The 17,572-nt window shown below is 43.4% G+C and overlaps 2 protein-coding genes across 5 annotated transcripts in view; one reads left to right on the top strand and one right to left on the bottom strand.

Annotated features, from left to right (window-relative positions):
• The window catches only part of LOC134980610 (rhodopsin, GQ-coupled-like), a 34,811-nt gene extending 20,297 nt beyond the window's left edge, over nucleotides 1–14,514 (top strand). Inside the window, exons 2-3 of the mRNA XM_063947499.1 lie at nucleotides 7,825–7,978; nucleotides 12,307–14,514. Coding sequence (XP_063803569.1) covers nucleotides 7,825–7,978; nucleotides 12,307–12,469 — 317 coding nt within the window. The 3' untranslated portion in view covers nucleotides 12,470–14,514. The remainder of the gene's footprint in view (nucleotides 1–7,824; nucleotides 7,979–12,306) is intronic.
• The window catches only part of LOC134980612 (protein transport protein Sec23A), a 265,943-nt gene that overhangs the window by 82,379 nt on the left and 165,992 nt on the right, over nucleotides 1–17,572 (bottom strand). The gene's annotated exons all lie outside the window — the stretch shown is intronic.

Here is a 17,572-nt window from a genome sequence, read left to right on the forward strand (position 1 = left end):
TCACGAGTTGTACGGTGTGATTGGTGTGGCTGGTATGAGTCTTACCCGGGATTCAAAATCCTTCCTTATTGTGTACGCTCGTCCGGGCACAGTACCTAACTGAGGCTTGGAGGAGGGTCATAGTGGGAGGAGCCAGTGCACACCAGGTAGTCTAAGATCTTTCTAGAGTGCCCAGCCTCCTTCGGAGCCCGCTATTCCCCATGGTCCTTACGGAGTTCCCAGCATCCACTACGGACTACGAGAAATAGAATTACCGGTGAGTAAATTCTTATTTTTTCGGGTTTTGTGTTTTGGTTTTGGATTCGGTTCCGCGGCCGTGTTTTGGATTCGGACGCGTTTTGGCAAAACCTTCCTAAAAATTTTTTGTCGGATTCGGGTGTGGTTTGGATTCGGGTGTTTTTTTTCAACTCATTTCCAGTCTATTCTAAACACCTCACACCTCACAATACTATTTTTAGTCCTAAAATTTGCACCGAGGTCGCTGATGACTAAGCTAAGCGATCCAAGAGGGCGGCACAAACACCTGGCCCATCTAGGAGTGGCACTGCAGTGTCAGACAGGATGGCACTTAAAAAAATTGGCTCCAAACAGCACATGATGCAAAGAAAAGAGAAAAAGAGGTGCACTGTGGTCACTGGACGGCTAAGCTAAGTGACACAAACACCTTCATATCACAGTTCTAATCAATAGTATTATTGGTCCAAATCACTGGAAGAAAATGACAAAATCACAGGAATTATTCGTTCTAATCAGTGGTATTATTGGTCCAAATCACTGGAAGAAAATGACAAAATCACTGGTATTAAATGGCAGTAATGTCGGGAATTATATCAAATGGCAGTACCACTGGACATATACGGAAGTGTCAGACAGGATGGCACTTAAAAAAAATAGTCCCCAAACAGCACATGATGCAAAGAAAAGAGAAAAAGAGGTGCACTGTGGTCGCTGGATGGCTAAGCTAAGCGACACAAACACCTCAATATCACAGGAATTATTTGTTCTAATCAATAGTATTATTGGTCCAAATCACTGGAAGAAAATGACAAAATCACTGGAATCATTTGGCAAGATCACTGTAATTAATAATTAATTATAAATCACTGATATTAATTGGTAAAATTTCGCTATCGCCTGCCTAGTGAAGTGGAATCTAGATGGGATTTTGTACCGGGGACACAATAACTTCATCAATTGTCTAAATCTCAATGCACTAATGGCGGAAAACGGGCGCACGTCTAACAGCGCACTGATTATACTGAGAACTGATTATACTGATCAATCACTGATTATACTGAGCACTGATGATACTACGGAGAACTGACACTGAGCAACGAGAACAGCACTGGACTATTGTACTGTAGTATACTGGTCACCAAAATGCTGCACTGTACTACTATATACTGCTCACAACAATGCAGCACAGATATGGATACTAGAAATGACACAGAGCTGCAAGATACAGCAATGACCTACTGTACTGTACTACTATACTGGTGGTCACCAAAATGCTGCACTGTACTACTATATATATATATATATATATATATACTGCTCACAACAATGCAGCACAGATATGGATACTTGAAGTGACATGGAGCTGCAAGATACAGCAATGGCCTACTGTACTGTACAACTATATACTGTTGGTCACCAAAATGCTGTACTGTACTACTATATATACTGCTCACAACAATGCAGCACAGATATGGATACTAGAAGTGACACAGAGCTGCAAGATACAGCAATGGCCTACTGTACTGTACTACTATACTGGTGGTCACGAAAATGCTGCACTGTACTACTATATATATATATATATATATATATATAGTATATACTGGTCACACAACAATGCAGCAGATATTGAGCACTGATGATCAGGATACTGTCTAGAACTGAGTCTGACACGGAGCTGCAAGATACAGCAATGGCCTACTGTACTGTACTACTATAATTATATACTGGTGGTCCCCACAATGCAGCACACTGAGCACAGATATGGAGCTTTTCAGGCAGAGAACGTAGATATTTGCAGCACACTGAGCACAGATATGGAGCTTTTCAGGCAGAGAACGTAGATATTTGCAGCACACTGAGCACAGATATTTGCAGTACAGTGAGCACAGATATGGAGCTTTTCAGGGAGAGAACGCAGCCACGTCCTCTCCGTTCAATCTCCAATGCACGAGTGAAAATGGTGGTGACGCGCGGCTCTTTATATGGAATACGAATCTCGTAAGAATCCGACAGCGGGATGATGACGTTCGGCCTCGTTCGGGTTAACCGAGCAAGGCGGGAAGATCCGAGGCTGCCTCGGACCCGTGTAAAATAGGTGAAGTTCGGGGGGGTTTGGATCTCGACAAACCGAACCCGCTCATCTCTAATTATGACTGTGAAAAATATAATAATATTGCCACTGTGATAAAATATTCAATTAATTTTGTCTCCCAAATAAATAAATAAATAATTATTGCCCTCATAATGACAAAGTTAATGTTGTCTCCCTTCTATGCTAACAGGCAGAATGATGTTTCAGCATTCTGACCTATCAGAACCAGTCCTCTTTTTCCGGCGGTTTTGCCTACACCACACTTAGCTTGCTGTACTCTGCATGTGGCTTACAAACCGCGGCACACTACTAGTGGATTTTGTGAATTGGAGCAGAAAACCGCAGCTGATGTGCGGACATTTGTAAATCGCATTAAACAAAAGAAGCACTTTAGTAAATGTACTACTTACTGAATGGCACAAATTATCTGCTAAGGTCTCATCTGAGCCTTTAATCTGTTCTGTTCCCATTTCCAGTATTTATTTATGGAGCACACATGAGCTGTAAATTTTGATACATTAGTAGAACGAGTAAGAGGTGGAAGCTGTAACCACCGCTCTTGCGTCTGTTGCCGGAATTTCGGATCCAATGATACGCAAATGCTGGTATCAGCCACCCACTGGTGCAGATGCCTGCATCTGACTGTGCTAGGCCAGAGATGCCCACTTTCTGCATCTCTGCACAATGTAATGCTGCAAGTGATTCTTAAGACACCACCATCAGTCGCACCAAGCCCTATGTCAGGGTGCTGTTTCTCCGTCTGGAAACACAAGCCTACACGCTCCCATGAGATCAGTTCAGGCCACCTCCCAGTAACCACGCAGCAACGCCAATCACTTTCCTGCCCCAATTCCTGTTACCGTCTGTCCCAAAAGCAACACCACCGTTGTGCATACACGCTTGCATCAAAGGGGTTTTCTGAATTCCCCGTGCATGTGCAGTTGCATATAATCGCTCAACTACATCTGCATTGCATGCGAATTGCAAGCGACTCGGAATCAGGCCCTAGGTCTATAGAATACTCAGTCTATCATTTGGACTGTCCATATAGTACATCCATCTGCATGTACACCAATGCATATTCTTTCTGGTCATCACTCGGCCCTAATATTGCATTCAAAGTTTCAGGTATGCCATCAAATAGATGTTTACATGGGTGTAGTATGGTATGCCAGCGGCCGGGCTCCCGGCGACCAGCATACCGGCGCCGGGAGCCCGACCGCCGGCATACCGACAGTGTGGCGAGCGCAAAGGAGCCCCTTGCGGGCTCGCTGCGCTCACCACGATGCGGGCACGGTGGCGCGCTACGCTATTTATTCTCCCTCCAGGGGGGTCGTGGACCCCCATGAGGGAGAATAGCTGTCGGTATGCCGGGTGTCGGGATCTCGGCGCCGGTATACTGTGCGCCAGGATCCCGACATTCGGCATACTGAAGACCACCCGTTTACATACGTAATATAGAACCATAGAATGTGATGGTAGATAAGAACCATTTGGCCCATCTAGGGGTAAATTTACTAAAGCTTCTAAAACAGAGAATTAGTGATGTTTCCCATAGCAACCAATCAGATGCTGTCTATCATTTTCTAAAAGGCAATAGAGAAATGATAGGGAGCATCTGATTGGTTGCTATGGGCAACATCACCAATTCCCTGTTTTAGAAGCTTTAGTAAATTTACCCCCTAGTCTGCTCTAAACACATGTACATGCACACACTTACACACTAGGGTTAATTACTGTCAGGAGCCAATTAACCTACCAGTGTTCTTTGTATTGTTGGAGGATACTAGAGTACCCAGAAGAAACCCACACAAGCATGGGAAGAATATACAAACTCCACACAGTTAGGGCCATGGTAGGAACAGACTCATGACCTCAGTGCTGTGAGGCAGTAATGCTTATCATTACACCATCCGTACTGCCCTAATATATTGGTTTTAAATTAAAGACAGTAAAGCCAAAAATGGATTAAAAAAAATACACGTTTGATATGTTAAAGGGTAACAATATCATGTTTATACTGTGTATAAGGCGGTTGGGTATGTGATCCCAGCTGTCGGGATGTCAGCAGTCACATCACTGACATCCTAACAATGAGAATGTTGACAGGGGACCGGGTAATTATTTTTACCCCTCCCCTGTCCCCTAGATTCGGGGGAGGTGGCAGCTACGGCTAACCCCTCCTCTAGTGCCTAACCCTACCCCCCACCAACACACCTCCAGTGTCGGCGGTCAGTGTTCCAGCGCCGGGATTCCAAGTGGTGTTGGGATTTCTGCGCCGATCACAGGACCTTCAGCATCCTGACACATATACACAATATATAAAAGGATCCAGCTGTCAGTATACCACGGGCTTGCTGCACTCGCCACACTTCAGGTCAAGGTGACTTTCAAGGGAACTGAAAGTTGCCCTTGAAAAACTTGCAGAAGTGGCCTCACATGGGCAGCACCAGAGGTATACCGTGTAACCATGGCGGTAGCACCACCCCTCACATGTCAACAAACAAAACAGACCTTGGATGCACATCAGCCCACCGGGGATCTTCCCTGTGGACCCTATGGGCAATCCGCCCCTGTATGCAGGAGACCAATCTGGTAATATAGTTTGGTCAGACATGCTAGATCCAGCATGTCTGTCCGATTCGGTATTTTGAAAGTGTTGCCATAGACTTTTTACTCCAGAGTTTTGCCTACAAAAATGATTAGAATAATACAAAGAAGATATTTCAAACATATTCTTTGTATTTTTCATATACTTTATACAGTCAAAACTTTGGCGCAAATGTTAGTATGACAGCAAAGGCTCTGCCTCCCCTCACTGCACGTCACTGCTGTACGTGATGCTCGGCATTAGTAAAGATTCCTGATAGATCTGTTCACATAACTACACAAAATCACAAGTGGAAGTGGATGTACTTATAAAAAGAGCAGAGATTCCTTTATCCAGTTAACCACAGATAGCTAAAACCTCTATGGGATAATATCAAGAACCACTTCCACTAAATCTGAAGCGGCAGTCCCCTTGATGATGTACTGTGTGTGCTCTGCTATAATGCAACCAGAGGGGTCAAAAGCAGATCTCCTATATAACAGCCCAGAGTGACTGTGTGTATAACGCTGGGCATGGCTAGGAGCTCTCATTGGGTTAGCAGCAGGTCTATCACACCTAGCCCACAGCTGATTGGGCGAAAAACACCCTCCCTTCAATGGTAGGCTTTGCCCTTTGGCTGCTGTGTGTTCCCAGAGCAGGATTAACAACTTGGGTGATGTAGCTGCAGCTCCAAGTCCACACCCCAAAATAGGCCCACTGCATCTGCAGCAACCTGCCCTCCAACAATTTACACATAAAAATCGGTACAAATTTGAAATAGGGGCGTGGCCACGGGTAAAGTGGCGTGGCAACGCCCCCTTTTCCTATACTTTCAATGGAAGTTTGGAGAGCCAAAAATCGGTACAGACCATAAACAAAAGGTACTGTACCTGCTAAAAAGATACAGCTGGAGGGTATGCCACTGCATCTGCAGCAAGTCTCTGTGCTGTAGATAGGGGGGAAAAATCCTTTAACTGCAGTGTCTTATGTCCTGCTGCCAGTCCGCCTGCCCCCTCCGGCATCAACAATCCCCACTCCCTAGCCGCGGCGCAGGTAGAACAAAAGCTGCTGCGGCCACAGGCATAGATGTGTATGAAAGCGGCGCAGCCGAAGGCTTTCATAATCCTCCCTGCCCCGCATACTCTCTGAGCTCCAGAGCCTCCTCTGCGCGTGATGTCACAGAGATGCCTCCCACAGCCGCGCCCAGATCCCCAGATTCCGCAACACGGCACCCGCGCTGCCAGCCTGCAAGCCCGCGAGATGGCTAATGTTACGGATAGAGTGGGTGATATCGCCGAGGATAATGTCTGAATGCTGAATCAATGTAAAAGGTGACAGTGCAGTGGGTGTGCAGTGTCACTGACACTGCACAACACTCTCACCTTCTACATTGATTCAGCGAGTCAGTCCGTTCTGCCAGCCAGTCACTATTGTTAGCGCCGGTGTCCCAATGCACCGCATTTCAGGGAAAGTACATGCACTAAATAAATTACAGCCCCCAGCAGCCCTTCGTGCCGGAACATAGTTTATTGAGTACATCTTCTTCCCTGTAATGTGGCGCCTTGGGACACTGGTGTTAACAATAGTGAGTGGCTGCTTGGCTGCTGTGCGAGTCTCCGGGAGAGCCACTGCCAAAGGGAGGACAGCAGCTTAGCTGCTTCCAGGAAAAGCAGGAGAAGCATTAGCTGCCCCTCCCCCACACGCAGTACCTTCCAGGCCCCACCCGCGGTACCACCACTCCCTCTCTCCACTACCCATGGTGGCTCCGGATCCCCTCCCCCACCCGTAGCACCACCGAACTCGCCCCTCCCCCACCCACGGCACCCCTGCAACCGCTCCTCCCCCACCTGTGGTGGCTCCGGACCCCCTCCCCCACCTGAGGCAGCCACGCACCCGCCCCTCCCCCATCCGCGTCTCCCCCACGCCCGCCACTCCCTCAACCACAGCACCTACTAGGTGATTTATCTGGCCCTATGTGCACTGTTCACGCCGTTGCAAGGGGATACGACCCCTTAACCATTGCACACCCTTTGTCCGTGCAATATTTAACAACTCACACAATTATGAGGTAATAAAAATATTGAACGCCACAAGGGCGTGCAAGGTTTAAGGGGGCGTAGCCCCTTACGACGGTGTGAAGAGAGCCCGTACGGCGCGATGAATCACCTAGTTTAAATATAATCTCCATTAGAGAAAGAAATAACTGGCATTCTACCACTACAGTTAATCGTACTGGGGAAGTTTTATAAATTCTTTATAAACTGTGGAAACTTTTAACCAAATGTTCAGATTTCTCTTTGACTGTACAAAAAAAAACCGTCCAATATTTATAACACAAAACAGAAAGGTCACATTTTTCCACAATATTTTATTACTTAAAATGAATCAGCAGAGAATAAACAAACGAGTAGCAACATTTTTTGCATACAATTTCTCATTTATGACTACAGGAATTAATTCACAAAATATAATGTTTATGCAACAGAAGACTGGGCTCTAAGGGGCTTTTTTCCAGAGTTAGTCACATGCCAAGAACGTTAATTTCTGCCGTTCTAGAAAATAGACTATTTCCATCTTGCATCTTTAACTCCTTCAGAGTAACATTTGGGGATCAGGAATGCAGAAACTTGAGGGGCAGCACCAGTGAATGGTATAAGTACAGTATTTTAAAATTGCATTTTAATTTCTAAAAACTTTAACGTCACAGTAATAGAGTGAGTGCGGAGAGCTCAAATTACCAAATCCCCTATTAGAAATCTATGCATTTTGTTGTTTATTAACTAGTTAAGAGATAATATATACAATATTTCATGCCACTTAAGATTACAATATAGTAATACTGGCACTAAATGTGTATCATGCAAGTTGTATTTCATACTTAATTCTGATCTTTTCCCTCTAGTTTATCTGCTGGTATGCTGGATTCCTTCAATAACTATTAGTTTTTATGAAATCTTTTATTCTCACAATGTACCCGTAATAGCAAAAATGGCTTCTACATGGTTAGTGGTACTGACGTCTGGTGTAAACCCATGGGTTAACTCATTGTCTCAAAGGTGGGTACGGTTACGTAATGAATGCACTTTGTCTTTGCATTTCCTTGCTCTTTCTTATAGATCATAAAGCTGCTAACCTGAGAATCTAGATTCTAGACTATGGTGGTCATTCCGAGTTGTTCGCTCGTTTACCGATTTTCGCTATGCTGCGATTTGTTGCTAAATGCGCATGCGCATGGTACGCAGCGCGCATGCGCTTAGTTATTTAACTAAAAACTTAGCAGTTTTGCTGTTGTCTTTGCGGCGCTTTTCAGTCGCACTGCTGATTGGTGAGTGATTGACAGGAAAGGGGCGTTTCTGGGTGGTAACTGAGCGTTTTCCGGGAGTGTGCTAAAAAACGCAGGCGTGTCAGGGAAAAACGCGGGAGTGTCTGGAGAAACGGGGGAGTGGCTGGCCGAACGCAGGCCATGTTTGTGACGTCAAACCAGTACTAAACTAACCGAGCTGATCGCAATCTAGGAGTAGGTCTGGAGCTACTCAGAAACTGCAAGAAAATATTTAGTAGCAATTCTGCTAATCTTTTGTTCGCTATTCTGCTAAGCTAAGATACACTCCCAGAGGGCGGCGGCCTAGCGTTTGCAATGCTGCTAAAAGCAGCTAGCGAGCGAACAACTCGGAATGAGGGCCCATACACCACATTGCTGAATGTGTTAAAGGGAGCAGTATGATGTGTCAGCGTCTTAATAACGACGCCGGGATCCCGATTGTTAATAAGCCGACAAGTGTGAGTGGTTGTTCCCCCCCAACGAAAAATGGGTAAAAAGGGGGGAGGCTGCGCTCCAAGAGGAAGGAACAATATCATTCACTAAATGTGTTCATTTTAAATCAATTTAATAAAAGCTAACTTGTTAAAAAACAACAATATTCTGTGCAATAATATTATGCCATATGCATTCATAAAAGGTAGAGTTTACCCAAGATGTTAGTTCAGGACATATATTGTGTTAAATCTGTAGGATCCGTTCCGGGTGTTGCCCTTAAATTATATAAATGTCCAGTAATGATCCACTATGAAGAGTCTCTTTTAAATGATGTTAGAGAGTCCAATAAAGAATCCATATGCCTCTAGAGGATTAAATAGTGTGTCCCATAAATGATGTGTCCCATAAATATTGTTCCCCCAAACCCCTTAACCCTCCCTCCCCGCAGGGTTAATTAGAGATACTGGCCGGGATGCACATGGGAGACGATAACGGCAAAATGTCAGAGCATTTTAAAAAGTTAGCTAATGTATTAGCGGACGCAAAGCGGATTTTTCGGACGCTTTCAGCTCTAAAGTAGAGCGTAAAAAAAAAAATTTGGATCCAGATGTTTTGCCCATGTCAACTCGGTCGATGTAATGGAGTTCGATACAAGTCGGACACAAAACAGCTCTGAAACTTTCAATGAAATTGGAGGTTTTTTTTTTTAACCAATATTTTTTCAAGCACATTTGCATTAAATAAACACTTTTCAATACATTTTGACACAAAAAAAAAAAATAGTCCTTGAAGTGTACATCTCATTTTTGCACAGAAAAATGTGTCTGATACATAAATGGATGTATTAAGGTGCACAAGCAGCTTATGCTGATTTAAATGAAATGCAGCATGGTTATATTCTTTGTGTGATTACAACTGTACCTAATTATGTTACAGTGTTTGGCTGGAATACACTGTTTCATAACATTTTGTATGCAAAAGCAGTTCCTATTACACACAGAATATAGGCATGCTGCATATCATTTTAAACAGCAGGAGGATGCAAAAGCAGCTCCTGCTGTTTAAAATGATATGCGGCATGCCTATATTCTGTGTGTAACTGCAAGTCGATTTGCATACAAAATGTTATGCTACAATGTATTCCAGCCATACACTGTAACATAATTAAACACAGTCGCAAATTACACACAGAATATAACCATGCCATATATCATTCAAATCAGCATAAGCTGCTTGTGCGTCCTGGCGGACTAGGGTTTATTTAGGATGTGTAATGCTTTAATAATAGGACTTTTGGGGGCCAATGGGTGACTTTCTCTGACACTGTGGTCCTCCAATACTAAAAGATGCATTTCGGTGGGTCTGAAAATATCGGGCGTTTTCTAGTCCAAATACCGCAACACCTCGGAGCCGAGAATCTGAAGCCGGGAAATAGACGCACGCCATTACATTGCCCGAGCAATGTCTGACGTGATGCAATAATTTTCCGTCCGGAATCATCAGCTCCCATTACATCCCAGCCATTATGTGCATAACATGATCATATGCACTTACGAATGCATCCAGATGCAAGACCACAGAGCTCTTCCCATGTTTGTTAATAGCTCATTCATTTAAGCAGGCGTTTCCAAAGGGGATGTAGTCAGAATGTCGACACATGAAATTAGGGTTAAGCTAAAAAATGCTGACATCTAAAAATGCTGACATTATGTCCGTGTGCTCAAGTATGGGTATCCTAAAAACTTGGAAGGTTAGTGTGCCTTGAAGACCAAGGCCGGGAAACACAGACATAGAAGTTATGCACAAATAATAGAAGGCTAAAGACCATGAAATCTAAATATATACAAAGTAAGTGGAGTGATATGGAGTGATAGTAGACGATCCCCAGATAGAGGATTAATAAGCAAAGAAAGTACATTTGGAAAATGTCATCTTACAAATGAGCGCCCAGTTTGATGAACTCCATAAACGCGTCCTTTTGGTGAAGTTACAAGTGAGTGAGGAAACGCATACTGCAAGTATTCATTTATAAACCCGTACTAACCCCAAGTAGGCAAGTACACTATATGCCCATAGAGCATATAGTCTATGTACAGTGGCATGCCTGTAATGCACGGAAATGAAACCAGCAGCAGCCACAACATAGAACTGAACTGTGAAAGCATGCAGACACAAGCGTGGATGTCAGTGGGTGTGGGGGGTCATTCCGAGTTGATCACTCGCTAGCAGTTTTTAGCAGCCGTGCAAACACTATGCCACCGCCCACTGGGAGTGTATTTTAGCTTAGCAGAAGTGCAAACGAAAGGAACGCAGAGCGACTACGAAAAAAAATTGTGCAGTTTTAGAGTAGCTCAATACCTACTCAGCGCTTGCGATCACTTCCGACTGTTCAGTTCCTGTTTTGATGTCACAGACACGCCCTGCGTTCGCCCAGCCACACCTGCGTTTTTCATGGCACGCCTGCATTTTTCTGATCACTCCCTGAAAACGGTCATTTGACACCCAGAAACGCCCACTTCCTGTCAATCACTCTGCGGCCAGCAGTGTGACTGAAAAGCTTCGCTAGACCTTGTGTGAAACTACAACGGCCGTTGTTAAAGTACGTCGCGCGTGCGCATTGCGCCGCATATGCATGCACAGAAGTGCTGGTTTTTTTTTTGCATCATCGCTGCACAGTGAACAATTTCAGCTAACGATCAACTCGGAATGACCCCCATGGGCACATGACATTTAGGGGGCTTTATGTGTACATGCATAGCACGTATGATAAAACGCAGTGATGGGAACTGCATTCGTAGCTGAAGGCTGACAGAAGATTGGGTTTGCTTCTTGGAATACGTACTACCCTAGCAAACTAAATATGGTGCCTAAGCCAAACAATGAAGCCAAAAATAACAGCTAAAAATACTGAATAAAGACACTACTTTCCTTATTAGTGCATAGCTAATGGTAGGAGCAAGGTTCCCCGACAGCTCATTAAACTTGATGTGAGGGTACTGTCAAACTAGTCTGTGAAAACTGTGTGGTCTAATGTATAAGAAGCAAAGATAATGGGCTAAATGTAACAGGCTGCAAGAATCCGGTGGTGCGGGACTTTGTGCAAGAATGCATGTATTTTTAGAGTGGCAATCACTTAAAAAGTATGGTGGCCAATCCTGGGATCGGGATCAGCGAGATCCCGGGATTTAGGGCCAAAAACGGCTGGGACTCAATCCCGGGATTGGAAGGTCCAATCCCGGGGATTGAGGGATCAGCGTTGAGCGTCCACAGGACGCTCAGACGCTGCCCGGCTTCCTCCTTCCGGCTCCCCCGGCACAGCATGAGGTCATGCTGCGCCGTCAGCCGAGTACTGAGGGAGTGCAGGAGGAGATCCCCGCCCGCGGTATACTGTTAGCAATGCGTGCGGGGCGGGGTGGGGCGAGGGGGCGGCCACACACTTAAAAGCCAATCCCGGGATACCATTTTTCAATCCCGATACCCTACTTACAAGGCAAAAGCAACCTGCCATTTTAATCTACTTAAATATACTGTATAGCTTTACTTTGGACACTGTGTGCATTATTTGAAAGACCAATTTCTAGTATCTACTGTACTATGTATAATAATTTCATTTGTTTCTTACTGAAGGAAATATAGGAAAGCTCTCCGGGAGAGCTGGCGGAAACTTAAAAGAATCTTTCAGGACATGGGCTCAAATTCAGAGCCTCCGAGTGAGAATGAGAGGCATTCAAGCATACAGTCCCATCAATGCCTGCCTGGACATAACACAGTGACTTCAGTTCAAACATGAGCGGTGAAGAGAATGTCTTATAATACACAGATCACCAAATGAGATGGTAATACAGTTCTCGCTGTGTATGCTATTACCAAAGACTTTGTAAATGTTTTCACTAACTCAAGACTTTTGCTGCATCCCCAAAACTTTCAGCCTATGGTTCAACAAAACAGAATTAAAAATTGGATGATACATAATTGGAATTGTGCAAAGGTACAACAAACATCCAAAGAATCAGGACAGGAAGTCATAGATGCGCACAGGAAGTACCTACGAAGGATCCTAAAGTAAAATGTTTGACCGCAATGTCAAGTTTCTACAAGGTTTCTGAAAGCACTTTTTATTTATTTAATAGGGTATTTATATAGCACACACATATTCCGCAGAACTTTACAGATAATTTTTAGTCATTCACATCAGTCCCTGCCCCAGTGGAAGTTAAAATGTAGATTCCCTAACACGTCCTTACATGTGTACACTAGGAATTATTTATTTTCTTTTTTGCCAGAAGCTATTTAAGCTATCGGTATGTTTTTGGATTGTGGCGGAATATGGATTATCCCCCCCAAAAAATACACGCAACATACAAGAAGAGAACATATAAATGCCACACAGACTAGAATTGAACCAATGACCCCAATGTGCTATGAAGCAGCAAATCTAACCACTGTGGCACCATGCTGCACCAAGATTAAATAAAGCTATGATTAAATAAACAAGACCAAGCTCTACTTTCAACGGACTAACTGTAGGTGGCAACTTGTGGAAAGGACATGGTGGAATCTGAGCTTCTTCAAACAAAGCCCCTGCTGATACCCCAACTCCCGCTAGATTGTATAGCTGTGATAATAGATAAAACTGTTCATGTAAAGTTGACAAGAGTGAATGTCATACATTACTGGAAATCCAGTCTTAAAGGTTGGGATAAGTTTTCTTACTTTGTAAAAAATGATATTTATTGTGTATCTCAGGTAAACAACAAGTATGTGTGCTGCCCTTGTTACTGACCTGTAGCGTTTAACACAGTTACAATGATGCGTATATAATAGAAGTGTGTCTGCAGCTCTGAAAGGGAAATCCCTGAGCATATGGCTACATTTTTATCTCTATGTACCTGCGTGCAATTATTGTACATCACTGTAGAAGCTGTTGGTGCTTCTGTAGCACAGACAACCTAACCATAACCTTCCCTTCCCGCAGCCTAACCCTCCCAGGCATACTTACATTTGGGATTTCAGCTGTCGGGGTTCTGGCTTTGGCATTCTGACAGCTGTTGGAATTCCGACCACCGGAATCCCATACATCGGGATGCCAACTATATCACGGAGAAACAAATCTAATCCGTCATTATATTTCCTTAGTGAATTTTTCATGCCCACCTCATGAAGTAAGGAATTCCACCCTTACTCATGTTGTGTTACTGCTCTTACAGTAAAGAACCCCTTCCCCTTGGCTCTTACATTTGAAAATTATGACTCCTAGTTATCAGTGTGACCCTTGGTATGCAATATGTTATCTACTGTATGTTCATTCCTCTTATCCTTGTCTTCACTTATTAAGTTTTAATGTCGGATAACATACAGAAGACCGCAAAACCATGTTTCCTATAAGGAGGATATACTCATGTATTTTCCCTTCACTGACAATTATGCATCATTGAATGTTTTCTTAAAGGACAATCCTGCATCTAAAACCTTCGGTGCAGGTTATTTAAAAGTGAAGTTTTTTTTCTTTGAGCATTTAATGAAAAATAAAGTCTACATGTCAAGGAGGCATGTTATGCTGGCCATATATTAGGACGATATTGGATACGAATTTAAGATTTCAACGCGTCATATGACGCATTGTGAGCACATAGTATGTGTTTTCGGTAGGCTTACAATGTGAAGTGCGCCCCTATTGGTCGAAGTCGCATCAAATGATCATTCGTGCGGCCCATATTATCTGTCGTAATCGTATGCACATACGATGCATCGTACGATGGTGCATACGATCAGCGTCCTTTAAAATAACTTTTTTTTTTTTTTTTTAAGTGATCATGTGCTAGGTGAGGCATGCAATCGTACGATAGATCGTATAATCCATCTTATGGAGGAAAAAAAAAAAAAAAAAAAAGCCAAATCATGTGCGATAAGTTCCACGGGAGATTGAAGGGAAATCGTATGAGGAACTGGATCAGATGGGGTATGGGTCGTTGGGTCGACACACATTAGGTCGACATGCACTGGGTCGACCACTAAAGGTGACATGCACTAGGTCGACAGGGTGCCTAGGTCGATGGGGTCGTTGGGTCGACATGTGCAAGGTCGACATGTGTTTTTTTGTTTTTTTTTTACTGTTTTTGGTGTTTTCTTCGTATAGTGACGGGGAACCCCAATTAGTGCACCGCGTCCCCTCGCATGCTTCAGGTAAGGTGCCTTGCTCCGCTACCGCTGCGCTCGGCACAGATTACCGTTCCCATTCGTAGTCCACGTGGATCGTAAAGTATGAAAAAGGTCAAAAAATGAAGAAAAAAATAACGTGAAAAACTCATGTCGACCTTTTGACCTTGCACATGTCAACCTAATGAACCTGTTGACCTAGTGCATGTCGACCTAACGACCGCAACCCACCAGATGCTGGTCGTCCTAATATATGGCCAGCATTAGTGTAGTCCTTTGTTTAAAAACTAAAACTATAAAAAAAAAACTACTAGTAAAATGATTGCAGAAAAATAATAAATATTTGACTTGCAACATTTAACAAGCTTCACCCCTCTGAATCAGGGCATTATTTACTTATTTCCCCGAAACATGACTGTGGGTCTATTACTGTTTTTTGTAAGTACTGAAATAATAGGCACAGCTTCAATAAACTGTAATTATAATAAAAAAATGTTACATTTGTAAATATAAATATTGAGGTGGAAGAAAGGATAAAATTTATCAACAATAACAATACTGAACAATAAAAGCGCGTGACAAAGGTTTTTAGTGTTGTACATACAGTAAAATAGTTGGACGCTAAAGCAGTGATTCTAAAATAATTTCTCATACATTTTTAGCCACAGTATCAATTTTCCTCTGTTTCAATAATGTAAATTGCACTAACGAGCACAACTGCTACCTAATTCACTCACTCAGATACCTATGGCAATGTACTTCTTAAGCTGTATCTTCATTTAAGGTACATCTGCTGCTTTCATTATTCAAATATAAAAAAAAAAAAAAAACTGAGTATATATCACCTAACCTAACTGACCAACTTCATCAGCCTCTGACTGACTTTACATGGTGAGATACTCACAGCAAAGCTGGGCATACAATATACAATTATCTGGCAGATAAACTGTGGGTGGAATGAAAACCTGGTAATGGATGAGAGCAACTTACAATCGACCATTTGCTCCCAAACACTGGAAAATGGACAAAACCTGTCGTTTATACAAATTGGTTAAATCACGGACAGGTTTTGTCCATTTTCAGGTTTTCATTCCAAAAACAGATTATCTACCAGATAATGGTATAGTGTATTCCCAGCTTTAGGTATTTCCCTGTGCCAGGTACTGTTCACAGGCATCACTAGTCAATAGTACTGTATAAGACAGCCAAGGTGATCTTAGCTTGTCAATTCTTTTTGCAATGGTATTTTACTTGCTATAAGAAGCTCATGAAGTTCTAATCAACCGTTTATTACATTGTAAAACTCAATAAACTTTCACTAACAGATGAAAAGTGTCTGGCTTAATAATTGCACAGTGTGAGACAGTGTACCACATTTAAGACGTGTGCTGGATGTGCAGCACAACACTTCTGCATTTTGCACTAATGCGTTTAGGTGGTCCGCATAGCACACACTTGGAGAGAAGAATCATGCAAATATCACATCAAAACCCAACCTACTACCACTTAAGAACCAGCCCTTTACAGGGGCGAAGGGCTACCTTTAACCACTTACCTGGCATGGTCACATCGGATGCGACCATACCAGCAAGTAATTTATCTGACCTGGTCGCACAGGATGCAACCAAAGAAACAGTGTTAGCAGCTGCAGAGAAGGGAACCTTCCCCCCGCTGCTCCTCTCAGAGGCTCTGCCTTCCTGCACCCTCCCCTCAGTGTTGCCGTGCTGCTGATCGGTCAGCATGGCAGGACCCCCAACCCAGTGGCTGCAGACAATAGCAGCCACTGGGGAAGTGTAAACCGGGTGTGGATCATTAGATCGACAGTGTCTAGGTCGACAATGTTTAGGTCGACCACTATAGGTCGACAGTCACTAGGTCAACAGGGTTTCTAGGTTGACATGTGCAAGGTCGACAGGTCAAAAGGTCGACATGAGTTTTTCATGGTTTTTTGGTGTCGTTTTCTCCGTACAGTGACCGGGAAGCCCAATTAGTGCACCGTGTCCACTCGCACAAGGTTCCTCACTTCGCTCGGCACAGATTATTGTTCCAATCGTAGTCCACGTGGATCGTTAAGTATGAAAAAGTTCAAAAAAAGAAAAAAAAAAAAAACGTGAAATACTCATGTCGACCTTTTGACCTGTCGACCTAGAAACCCTGTCGACCTTCAGACCCTGTCGACCTAGTGACTGTCAACCTATAGTGGTCGACCTAAACATTGTCGACCTAGACAGTGTTGATCTTCAGACCGGATCCCGTGTAAACCAACCCCCCCAAGTCCCCACCTCCCCCCCTGTGTACCTGGCAGCTGTCTGGGGTGAAAAAAGTAATGTTGCCATGGTTACTGATGTTCCCGACCGATGTTTGAAAAATATGTTATTTAAAAATATATATATATATATATATATATATATATTTTTTTTTTTACACTAGATTAATTTTAGATAAGGTTAAATTCATGTTCTTTACCTAATTCACTAGTTAAAACTAGTTAAAACAATACAACAATTTCTGAGCGTTTTTTTTTGGGGGGGGGGGGGGAATCAACAGTTAAAATAAGAATTTACTTACCGATAATTCTATTTCTCGTAGTCCGTAGTGGATGCTGGGAACTCCGTAAGGACCATGGGGAATAGCGGCTCCGCAGGAGACTGGGCACAAAAGTAAAGCTTTAGGACTACCTGGTGTGCACTGGCTCCTCCCCCTATGACCCTCCTCCAAGCCTCAGTTAGGATACTGT

This window comes from Pseudophryne corroboree, chromosome 12, assembly GCF_028390025.1.
Source record: "Pseudophryne corroboree isolate aPseCor3 chromosome 12, aPseCor3.hap2, whole genome shotgun sequence".
NCBI classification, from domain to species: Eukaryota; Metazoa; Chordata; class Amphibia; order Anura; family Myobatrachidae; genus Pseudophryne; species Pseudophryne corroboree.